This window comes from Chroicocephalus ridibundus, chromosome 2 (assembly GCF_963924245.1).
Source record: "Chroicocephalus ridibundus chromosome 2, bChrRid1.1, whole genome shotgun sequence".
NCBI lineage: Eukaryota > Metazoa > Chordata > Aves > Charadriiformes > Laridae > Chroicocephalus > Chroicocephalus ridibundus.
The window spans coordinates 135,422,448-135,434,606 of NC_086285.1; the positions used below are offsets into that span (position 1 = coordinate 135,422,448).

The following is a 12,159-nucleotide window of genomic DNA, read 5'->3' on the forward strand; positions in this document are numbered from 1 at the left end:
CGGTGCCTTTGATCATCTTACTGGAAGCAGTTGTTGTGCTGTACATTTACTCTCATGATTCACAAATTGTTCTGAAAAATGCTTTAACCAGCTCAAAGGCAACTTTTTCCTTGTTTGGCTCTCAACTTTTTTTTTTTGTGGGGAGGGGGCATGACGGTATTGAGAGACTTGCTGTAATGTTTTGGAGTTGTAGAGGACTCTAGCCATGTTTCCATCATGGTATCTAGGTCTTGAGCACAAAAGGCTATTTATTTTACAAGAAGTCTAAGAAGGTTGGTAATACACGTTTAGATTTTATCACTGATTTTTAGATGTGATTCAGCTCTGACTTTTTTTTTTTTTTTTAATAAAAAGCCACCTATCTCTAGCAAATAAAGTAATACCACAGTGTTACAAATCACGTCACAATTTTATATGTTTTAGAATAAGAGTAAACATTTCCCGGTCATTACTCATGGACCATTTATGAAATCCATGGGGGTGTGTAGCAGCGGAGATGATGTGACGGTGACCCGCAGTGTTCCCCCGGCGCTGAGGGTGCGTTACAGGAGGGGGACACCCAGTCTCTGTTATTACATGGGCGTGTGTCTTTGCAAGCCAAAGATGAGATTCCTCACTGGCGTGCAGAAGTTTGCACACCCTTTCCTGCGTAGCAGGCTTTTGGCAAATAAACTCCCTAACTCGGAGATCTTTGAGTTTACGGTAGTAAGGAGACATTCTGGCTCAGCTTGTATGGATTCGTTAGGGCTGGTTAGTACAGACTCCCTGCGTACCCCGTCTCACGTGTGTACCAGCAAGTAGGAGGGGAGACGCATCAAAATGTGTGTTTTATCAACATACTGGATAAATACGCCAGCTTATTGACAGAAGTAGGATGCCTTCCGAGTATGTCCACCATAACTCAATGTACCTGCAAAACAAGCAACACTGTGAAGCTGTGTTCCTTACTCAGAAGACATGGGAAACAAAAAAAACCCAAACCGTTTAAATTAAGACTTTCTTCTAGGGACCTGCATTTCTTACTAAGCTGGAATGATGAAAGGACATATTACTACCTATTAAAAAAATCAGAAAACCAAAACTGTTTTCAGTAGTGATAGTAGTTTGAGATTTATTTTTATTTTCAGGAAGGCTTGTATGGAAATAACCTTGATTTTATTAGCTTGTGTTCTGTTTTATACCACAATCAGAAAGAATGATTACATTTAATATGGAGAGCTGAACAATTAACAGAGTTAATAGTCTTAAAGATAAGATAGGAATGCTTTCTGTATGTGATTGTAAGGTCATCAGATTTAAAGAAAAAAACCCAACAAAACCACATGAAGAAAACCATTATTGTGTAGCTTTCTCTTTCTTCGCAATTACTGTGAAATTTATTTTGAAAAATCATTTCTCGCTCAAGTTTACAGTATCAGTTTTCTCAGAGGAGTGGTTCACAGTTTGACTTTCTGCTGAAACTTCTGCTTACCTAAGGCTAATATTTCTTTGCTGTCAGTAGTAGATGACTTGACTTAGAATTTGAGAGAACATCTCACACAACAAGCTGCAAGGTCGTTCAGAATTTGAAAAACAGCGTAGGTGTCCAATCTGAAAAGAAACCTCGGTGTGGTGGTCTGAATACTAGTGAACATTATAAAGCTTGGACTGACATAGGACCAAGAAGCTGTTCATCAGTATCTTCTTTCCTCATCTTCTCTAATTCCAGGGCTGCATTCTGATCCACCTAAGGCAGAAAGAAAGCATATTAATATTTTACAGTAGTCATTTAGTATACATTAATTGTTCATGATTTACTTCATGATGCCGAAAATCCCCCAGAAACCAGATTTTTACAAATGCAAGATTTGATTGTAAGAAGTTTCCTTAGCAATACAGGGGAAAAAATAGTATAAAGAACGTCTTTCCTGTAGTGCACATTTTTCCATATTAAAAAATCAATTGAAATGAGTTTTTATATGACAGAAGTATGAAGGGTCAATTTATTCCCTCTCTTTAGTAGTCACTGAGGGACCTGTTTTGGCAGCACTGAAGAAGTTCTGCTAACAGCGGAGGGAATAGCAGGATTTGATCATGTCATACATGATTTCTCCCATCTTACATTCGTGCCTTTATTTCAAATTTACTCATATGCCAGAATGTTTTTGGGACTGGAGTTTTGAAATAAAACTAAGCTAGTCTTAGATATGTTTGTATTTGTGCAGCATACTATTTTGATATGAAAAAGCCGGAGATTATTTATAGAAAATCTTATCAAAACTTATGCAAAAGATAATTCTGGTTAACATACAAACCTTTGCATATCATTTTAAGTAGCATATTAATGCAGTGAATCATTTGTCATGTAACTAGTAACTGGTTTTGTAGCAAATGCTGTACAAATACAACAAATTTTAGCAAATGCAAGAAATTCTGCTACTGAAGAAACTTTAAACATCGGGTAGCATAAAATTATTCCATCTCATGATGAAACTACTGTGATTTCCTAAACAAATAAGGGCTGTCAACAAAGAGCTTTTCATCAATCTTAATTTAATATGCTTCTTTAAGAAAAATTAAAAAATACTAGCTATGGTTAAAGACAGTGAAACTTCGTACACTTCCAGTACTGTGAAACGATGCTTTCTGAGTAGAATTTCTTCCATGATTGTAGGCATGAAATATTCTAACATTTCAGTCATAAACTTAAATATCTTATAAAATTCCCTTATTTTATTTGTCTCCTTGTAGTGTATAGGAAGTATTTGTAGCTACACTGGTCATTAATAAACATGCTATTCATATGAAGGCAGAACATTATAAGTTTGCCCTTTTAAAAGTAGTAACTTTTGCAGTTTTTTGATATCTCATTGAATATAATAATGGATGAGTGGTATAAAGGAAAAGGAATAGCAGTAGGTTGACCCTCCCAAATCTGCCGAGGATTTGTGCAATGCTCTTCAGTTTGGGGATAGCTCTGTGACTTATACAAGAATCCTGTTGTCATAATTACGTCACTGGACTCTGCTGGAGTCAGGAGGAGAACTGGCCTGAGACTACATCTGTGTGTCCACAAGGAGACAGGATGATTTCTGCCTCCGGTAACCCTGGGGACTTGGAAATAAGAAGAGTGAATTTCAAAAGGCTTTTTTTCTAGGTCTTTTCCTGTAAATTTTGCTTCTTCTTTTTTTTTTTTTTTTTTTTTTTTTAGTCAAGGAGTTATTTTTTGGTGTCGTTTTGCAGCTAGTTTTACCAAACAGCAACTGCAGGCATTTTTTCCATGCAAATACGGATTTCAGTGCTGTGTATCCAATTACTGGCTCTTATTAATTAAATGTAAACTGGGCAGTTTTCCTATATGTGTAAACTTTAATTAATTAATCTGTTGTTCAGCAGTGTAAAGGGTAGTTTTCTGTAAAGAATTTATGGAGAAGTAATAACATTTGAGATTCTGCTATCCAACATTTAAAAGCACCTGATGAGCAAGTGAAATTCAGCTCTCTTGCACAGATTCAAGCAGCTTTACAGGAGGGTTTTTAACTGGGTCTGTACATGGCACGTGTACCAACTGCTGAGCAGGGGACCTACCCAGACATTCTTCTTTTCAGAGAAGGTGAATGATATTATTTTTCCGTGTACACCTGAACGGTGCTTGAAAGCAACATGCTGCCATCGCATCTTGTATGAAGAAGGGTTAGAGCAGGAAGCCACATTCTGAGCGCGTTCAAGGTCCCAGTGCCTAGAGCCATCGGAGCGACACAGTGTGTGATGGGGGGGATCTATAAACTGGCCTTGCTGCAGAGTCCGTGTGGCTTGAGGTCTTGGTTCAGCATGCCTACATGCTCATCGCCACAGTTAAAGCAGGCTAACAGTTGTGAAAACGGGAGGTTTTGCAGCTGCCCTTTAAAATATGATGGTGGACGTTTTGGGTATGAGGATAGTCCATCATCGTATCACACTTCTTTATTGTTCTGAAGAGGGAGAGCAAAATGACATATGAACATACAGTCTCTCTACATAGAACAACCAGAGAGGTTTGTTAGGACCGTTTCTACCCCACATTGAAAACAGAACGTGTAGCAGGGCATGGGAGATAGGAAGCTTCCTGCATGTCCTTGGGTTCACTCAAGAACTGGAACCAGTACAACTCCTGATAAGGTCATTCCATAAAGCATTCCAAGATTATCAGAAGGGTTGCACTGTATCATAAAAGAAAAAAAACCACCAGGTAGAATATAGCATGCAGAAGCAGTTTTCCAGCTCCTCCCATTGCAGCACGTAAGTGACACACAGTTATAGTTAACTTTGGATTATCAATCACTGTGAAACAGAATGGGAAGGTTGTGCATTTGAGCAGCTTTTTCACTGGTTTTGCATTCAATGATGAGGCTCTCGGAACCGATACTAGACATGGAAATGGCAAACTACAGTGAAGTTTTAGATCCGACGTATACGGCACTGGAGTTCGAAACTATGCAGATTCTGTATAATGGCAATGGTGAGTTCTGCTCCATGATGCAAAATCAAGCCAGTTAACAGAAAAAGTGGAGTTTAGCAAAGCTATAAGGTGTTAGCTCAATGTTTTATTAAGGGAGCATTTGGGGGTTGTTTTCAAACTACAAATCGGCTCTTTTACACTTCATCACTAACTCTAAGTTAATAACATTATAATTCTTTAACATTAAGGAAAACAAAAGAGAAGTTATATGTAATAAAGTAACTGAACTGTACTGTCACCAGTCAGTTAATCAAAGGAAGAAAATGGTCTATTCAGCAGTTGTTTTATTTACTGTAAGACAACTGAATAACTAGTATTGACAGTTTGGACATGAAACTATATTTCATATATAACATTCAGAAGGACGGGAAGAAGTTATCCAGAAGCTTATGAAAAAAAATTAGCTACTGTTTCCTGATGCCTAGTTTCTAATATTTTATTTATTTAAATATTAATATAGCCTTTCTAGGTATGTGTATATATGAACTAGAGTGATTTTTTTTTTAGAAATTACATTGGCTTTCTAGAGGGTAATGTTTAGCTGAGAAAAACTATTTGTGTTTGTCTAATGTAGCACTTTAACTTGAGGTGGAATTTTTAATGCAAAAAATTTTTGAGAAATTGCATCAATGTTATGCTTGAAATAGGAAGCACACCATTTCATTCTGCCATCTTGAGTACCTACCAAGAAAAAAAAAGGAAAAGCCAGTCTGTTAAAGTGAACAAAAGTATCAGACAAATGAAACCACTCTAAAATGACTTTCCAAATCTTCTAATATACTTAAAAATAGTTTTATTGCATCATAAAGTATAATTCATAGATCTATGGTAGTATGTATTTTTAAAAGGCAGAACAAATATTTAATGATTTTCAGGAAAAATATTTAGCACATGCATTTCCGCATATTCCTGCCATATACAGCCTAAGTTGCTTTTTATTGCTGAGCTTGAAGTTTTATCTGAATTTCTGATGTTACATTACAGCAAGCTTAGTAAACAGAAAGGTAGATTTGATTGTTGGTTTAGGAAGAAAAAACAAACTTTTATGCCCTAAGTGATTTGGAAGCTATCAACAACGATTATGCAACTTTTAGATGATTTCTCTGCTTTTTGTTCTAATATGAATGATTTCATTGGTCATTTGTTTTTTTGCTGAATAACACCCTTTCAGATCTGTTAATGTTACATAAAATGGGAAAGCAGATTAAGGAGGTTACGCTGTGTTGCGTTACATGCTGGTGATAGAGCTAGTTAAACTATTCACCGTAAGTGATTAGTTTGATAATTATTAGGTGTAGCCCTTTTCTGTTTAGAGCTTGCTTTGGGTTTAGCCTGAGTCTTTTCTTATAGAATTTATAAAAGCATTGTCTTGTAGCCACAGTGCTAGTCTGGAACGAAAGCTGCCTCTTCTGTGTGTCTTTCCTAGCTGTCTAAATTAATCAGAAACACTCAGAGAAGTTTAACAAGCCACATTCAGGCAGATTATGCAGTTCTGTTGAAATCAAGGAATTTTGCAAAATCAGGTCTATTTCCCAGACAAGGAATACTAAGGAAAACAAGTATATCCTTCTGTATATACACAACTTACATTGCTATGAATTATTTCATTACTAAATTTAAATATTGTATTTTTAATTATTCTGCTGTATTATTATGGTGCAAAATTACAAAACTCCAAAAGAAAGGTTTTATATTTTTCTAGCTAAAGTAATTCTGTAACCCATTTCTAAAAATAATTTTCCAATCATGACAAACCTATTTTTAAAATAAAATCTTTACAGAACTGGATTCTTACCTCTAAAATTTCATTTTTATGAATAGTTTTTTAATATAATTCCTATCAATTATGTGTCTGTAAAACTGAAAAAAAATGTTACTTCTTCTCCATTTGTCTAAAGAACTCTGTTTAATTTGTAAGCTCTTCAGGACAGAATGAAAATTTTATAGTGTATTTGTGTAATGCATTCCAGTTGGATCTGAATGAATAACAATATGTATCAATATCAACAGTTTTACTTTTTGACCTGTCCACTCTTCATGAGCTCATGTACTTGACGTTTGAATGCATGTTTGAATAACTAATTAACATGGCACTCTTTCCTCTCCCTGCCTGAACAACTGTGAATGTTTAGGGCATACTGCAAACAGCTTTCCTTTCATAAAACCAGAAGCATAACAGAAAAAGATATTTTGCAATTATTTCTTTGAACGCATCTGTTAAGCATTGTGACTCAAAGAAGAATAAATAGGTCTGTTTTGATTTCAGGTGAATTCCTTCCGTATGGCTTACAATATTCAGTGACTAATTGTTGATCACGTAGCTAATATTCTCTTGTGCAAGTAAAGTCTGCACCAATGTTCCTTTGGAAAACTAGTTCAAGGAAATAACACTTAGACAGTCCTCTTAGCATGCATTTTTCCATTAAGTATTATGCAAAAATTGTGTGGGGTTTTGTTTTTTTTTTTTTGGTCACGTATGCAGTTGTGTATTTGTATGATAGTTGCCAGTTATTGCCAGCTCCTACGTGAACTGATATATGAGATCTTTGCCAGCTTAATAGGCAACACTGCTTTGTGCCAAAGTTCCTCTTCGTGTTAGCAAGAATGTATACAGAATTATACATGCAGAGTTACACTTGAATTTTTAACCCCTTGTAGTCGGCAAGAGTTCAGAGTAAAATTATTTTGTGTTGCAAACTTCATAAATTCTGCTGACCTCTTTATAACTTTGCAAGTGTTCAGCTGAATGAGAACCAGATGTAATTAGATATGCCACGCTACATAAATAGTAAGTGGCAATTAGAAGAGAAGAGGCCAGAAGAGGCCTCTATTTAAGTGCAAACTGTTCGTGGGGTGGTTGTTGAAAGTCTTGTCCGTAACTATGTATGTTGTTTTTGCCTCTTCTCAGACAGTGCAGGAGAAGCTGTCAACATGAATGCTGCTGACAACGGGGTCAGCAGTGTCTGTGCAATATGTGGAGACCGAGCGACTGGAAAACACTATGGTGCTTCCAGCTGTGATGGATGCAAGGGATTCTTTAGACGCAGTATACGGAAAAACCATGTCTATACATGCAGGTATTTAAAAAGTTAATCTAGAGGCGCTAAATTAATGAATCCAAGCAAAAATTGCTATCGCACCTTTTCAGGCTTTTCAGAATTATGTAGGGGTGTTTTCAGCTTTTTCTTAAGGAATTCTAATCAACGCTTTTAATGAGCATGTGATTCATGGTATATTCTCATGGTTTGGAAAAAATGTCTTTTATTCAAGACTACCTGACACTACACATTCTGCATTCCAGATGTCTTTTGATATTGTTGATATCATTACAACACTCAAGAGCTGTTTCATTCTTTTATTTAGAATTAGAAAGGTCATCTCCTGGAAAAAAAAAAAAAAAAAAAGAAAAATCCTCAGATTTTCACTGGCAATGTGAAAACTGTAGTTCTTAGCTGTTTTCTAAGAATTCCTTTCATTTTTTTTTTCTTATGAAGGCCATTTTTGAATAGAAAGTCTAAGATTAATGAGTCTGGTTTTATAGAGTGTACAAGTACATCACTTTGGGTGACGCACTGCTCTTTTGAGTGACTGTTTTGCCCCGTCAGACTGAATGACAGTTGCTAATTTCTGGATGTCTAGCTGCCCAAATTATCATACTGCAGGTCTGTGCACCATGTTTGGCGAATTGCCCTGTGCGTGCATGAGTACATAAAATGTCAGTTTTAAGCTGTCTGCAGAATATATGTCACCTCTGTGAATTTAGACAAATCAGAGAAAACTTTTTCTAAGAAATGCTTGTTACTGGAAATGTTTGCTACACTCTTCATTGGTTGTTTAATACTCTTATAAGGAAATCTTTACCTTATAGACATATCACGGTGATATAGCATAGACATATTCCGAAACTGATGTGACAAAAGCTGATATAAGTGATTCTAAGAAGAGCTCTGCAAAACATAGACCTATTTATCTAACAAACACATGCACAACAAAAAGGCAGAAAGGAGGAGATGCCTCATATACGTTCCCCTTAGGTACACATGTAGGTATGCATGAGAGCTTGGGAAAGCCTTCTTGCAGCTTCATGCTCTGTGTGTTTCCTCATGTCTTTATTTCATTGTGGTGTTAGAAAATTTTCTTCCCATTTCCTGTTTAGATTGTCATCTGTAATGATACAACTTGTAGCTTGTTCATTGGTCTTTCCCAGAAGGAGTAAACTTTGCCAGCCAAAGGTACTGATTTCGCAGCTGAGGTCTCCTCCGTGCCAGTGACCCTTGGCATTTCCCTTGATTGTCCTTTCCTTTTTCTATTTGTAGCTTTTCTTCTTTTTTTTTTCCGCCATCCACCACTATTCAATGCAGCCAGTTACAGACATATCTCACGAGTAAACTGAGGTGGAAATGATGCACATAACTCTAAAATTTTCCCCACCTGCCCATTCGAGTGCATACATGTATCTATACAAACACATATATTCCTGCAAATTAAGCACATACAAAACGTCTCAAAACCGATTAATAAAAATTTAAAAAAAAAACCCCACCAAAACAACAGAAGAAGCAAGTCTGTTGTTACAGACGTTATTCTGACAGGCCAGATTAGTTGGTTTTCTTCTTTGCAATCAGGGTGCTGCTTTTTTAATGCTTTATACATTTACCTTTTCTTGTCTCTGATAGATTCAACCGGCAATGTATTGTTGACAAGGACAAGAGGAATCAATGCAGATATTGTCGCTTAAAAAAGTGTTTTCGAGCAGGAATGAAAAAAGAAGGTAATGGAGTAATTTATTATTTTATATGCAGAGAGAAATAATCTGAATTAGTTTTAAAACGTAATAAACATTCTAAAAAACTCCAGCAGAGTAATTCAATGGAAAGTCTGCTATAGAGCCTTCATGATAGAGAAATGCTTGCATATTGAGGTGAAATATGCATTGTCTAATTTTCAGGTGGGTAAACAGTTCTAACACCTTGAGCATTAGCAAATATATGAGTTTAAAGTAAATTTGCAACTGTTTAATCCATGAATCCTGGCACCAAAATTCATTGGTTTCTAAGTGTCGAGGCATATCCTGGAAAAGTTCAGTGCGAGTTTTTAATTTTTACCAAATTTGAGTGATAAAATCTCTATCTGGGATTTTGTTTCTCCCTTACTGAAGTTATGGCAGTGCCAATTTACTGGTTCTTCCCTTAAATTTAAATGTTTGAAGCATTTAAACCAGAGGAAGGAGTGTGAAGTTGAGTGAAAAAGTGGTGAGAACAGTAGGGCTTAATATGGGATTGTTAATTGTGCATCTCACCGACAGACATAGAGAAACATGGGTGTCACAGGGATCCTTCTGTCAAAGTGGAAGCACCAGATGACCAGAAGAGCGGAACAGTAGGGAAAGAAAGGCAGTGGGAATATCAGAGGATTTTTGTAGCAGGCTACTGGGGCTATTGCTTTACTGGCAATTATGATGTAGAGGCAAAAGATGTCCTGATCTGGTTTAAATAAGCACTCAAAAATGGTTCATCACAAACTTTGCTACCTGTTTTGTTTGAAGCATGGTGTTTCTGCCTGAAGGCCAGTCTGCAATGTGAGTGTGCAGTTCTGTACTGCAACTAGGCTGTTATATTTTTAGTCTATACATAGCTTTCCTAAGAAAAAGGAAGCTGTTTCTTTATGTTCTTATATATCTATACTATAGTATTGCTTTGCTAGTGATCAAGTTTTACTATAAGGTAAAATGGATTTTCTCCTTGCAGCTGGATGGGGATATTCTAAACAGCGTTACACTGTGTATGTGTGAAATAGGTTTGCTAATTCTTGTGGATCTCCTTGAATACAGATTATCCTTTTGGAATTTGAGCCATTAAAATCAGTAACATACTGTATATATATTAGCAATGTGACTTGGAGAAAAGGTGTGTGTCCACAGCAGCCTTAAAAGTTTTGCCAAAACCCAAAGCTTCACAAACTTTCAAAACCTAGAATTAAAGAATAGTCTAGCTCAGAAGAGACATCTGGAAGTCATCTAGTCCAGGCCCCCATGTAAAGCAAGGCTAACGTCTAGGTTCAGTCAGGTTGCTTGGGACCCTGTCCAGCCAGATTTATACAGTCCCTGAGAGGGATGATTCCACAACCTCTCTCAGCAACTTCTGCCTGTGCTTGACCACCCTCGTGGGGGAGAGTTTTTTCCATATATCAAATTGGAATGTGTCGTACTGCAGTTAGGGTAGTGTCCATTGTCTCTTGTCCTTTCACTGTGCATCTGAGAAGAATCTGGCTCCATTTTCTGTAAACTACAGAAATCAGACCCCCACCTCCGCCTTGGTCCTCTGTTTTCCACATAAACAAAGGCGTCTCTCTCTGCTTCACCTTGTGCATCTTGTGGGTTACGACTCCATAGCCCTCCGCTGGACACTGCCCAGGTTTCCAGCATCTTTTGTGTACTGGGGAGCCCAAAACAGAGAAATAAACACTGCCCTCAAGATGCTAATGCAGCCCGGTGCATGGCTACCTGACATTGCCATGAGGCACGCTGCTGACTCATGTTTATGAAGTGAAGATGTATCCTGCACAAAACTTTTAACCTAATTTACACCTCTCTGCCTCCTCTGGTCCCACTAGCTATAAAGCTTTAATTTTTCGTAGCGTCCTAGCCATGTTTATTCAAGGCTTCCCAGTGCTAAAGTAATTCAAAATGCTGAACTGTGAATTTCACTGCTTGTGTGTTGTTTTGTACCTCTCTACACTGTCAGGGGATGTCTCATAGCATAAGTGTAGCATAGTCTATATGATAGTTTCTTAGCTTTTTTCTAGCAAATCGCTTTATTTTCTTCAGGGTGAAGGTGAGAAAGGCTTCAGCTGGTGAAAGCTATACAAGCCCTCGGAGCAAATATTCCCCCTTCCTCACAGAGCCTCTGTTTGAGGCAGTTTTAGCCTGAACTGACAAAAAGGCTTTAGGATAACAGTCAATCCATTCTAATAATCAAAAATTATGCATACACAGGAGAAAACTGAAGAATTTCCCTATGATTCTCAAAGTGCTCCACCAGTGACTTTCACTAGTGATTGTCAGAATAGCTTACTATTTTTCTAATACTAATCAGCACTGACCTTATTTTAATTTTCTATGTAGCACTTAAGCTGCAGAGATTCAGTGAATGTTTTTTTCTCCGTTCTTTTTAAAAAGGTTATATTTTTTGTTTCCTGTCCACATGAACATTTAGCACTTTGTGTTTATCACTGCACATTTCTTACTGTGACCTTAATAAAAGGCCCATCAGTGAGTGTCCTTGGCAAAAAGTTAGTACACCTCTGGAATAAACTCTGTGCATTGTTCAGATAAACCCTGAAAACTATTCAGTGTATAGAATATTTTATTTTTTTTATTGAAGCCTTTGGTACTAGTCCTAAATTCTGTAATGCAGATTGTTTCCCACAAAATAGCAAACATATCTTTGGAAATAAAGCAGCTGCTCTTAAAAGATGATGAGATTCCTTGTGCAATAAAAAGATTTTGATCAGCACAATTCTTTTTTTTTTTTTTTTCTTTTCTTTTCTCCTTGGCCTAACCTTGGACATGATCTAGGTTTTAGAAAAGTCTGATTGATAGTTTTATTTTTTCCTCTTCCTTCAATTCAAAAGTAAGCCTTGTTGCTTCATAAGCCTTGCATGTGCTGATTAAGGATTCCTTA

At 36.8% G+C, this 12,159-nt stretch overlaps 1 protein-coding gene across 4 annotated transcripts in view; it reads left to right on the top strand.

Moving 5' to 3' along the window:
- HNF4G (hepatocyte nuclear factor 4 gamma) overlaps window positions 1-12,159 on the top strand; it is a 64,466-nt gene that overhangs the window by 37,662 nt on the left and 14,645 nt on the right. For 3 of the 4 annotated variants that reach the window (XM_063327078.1, XM_063327077.1, XM_063327075.1), the window contains 2 exons: window positions 7,386-7,554; window positions 9,154-9,248. In XM_063327078.1, the coding sequence (XP_063183148.1) occupies window positions 7,409-7,554; window positions 9,154-9,248 (241 nt within the window). In that variant the 5' untranslated portion in view covers window positions 7,386-7,408. Of the gene's footprint in view, window positions 1-4,313; window positions 4,478-7,385; window positions 7,555-9,153; window positions 9,249-12,159 lie in introns of those variants that run through there. The other variant, XM_063327074.1, reaches the window with a different exon arrangement.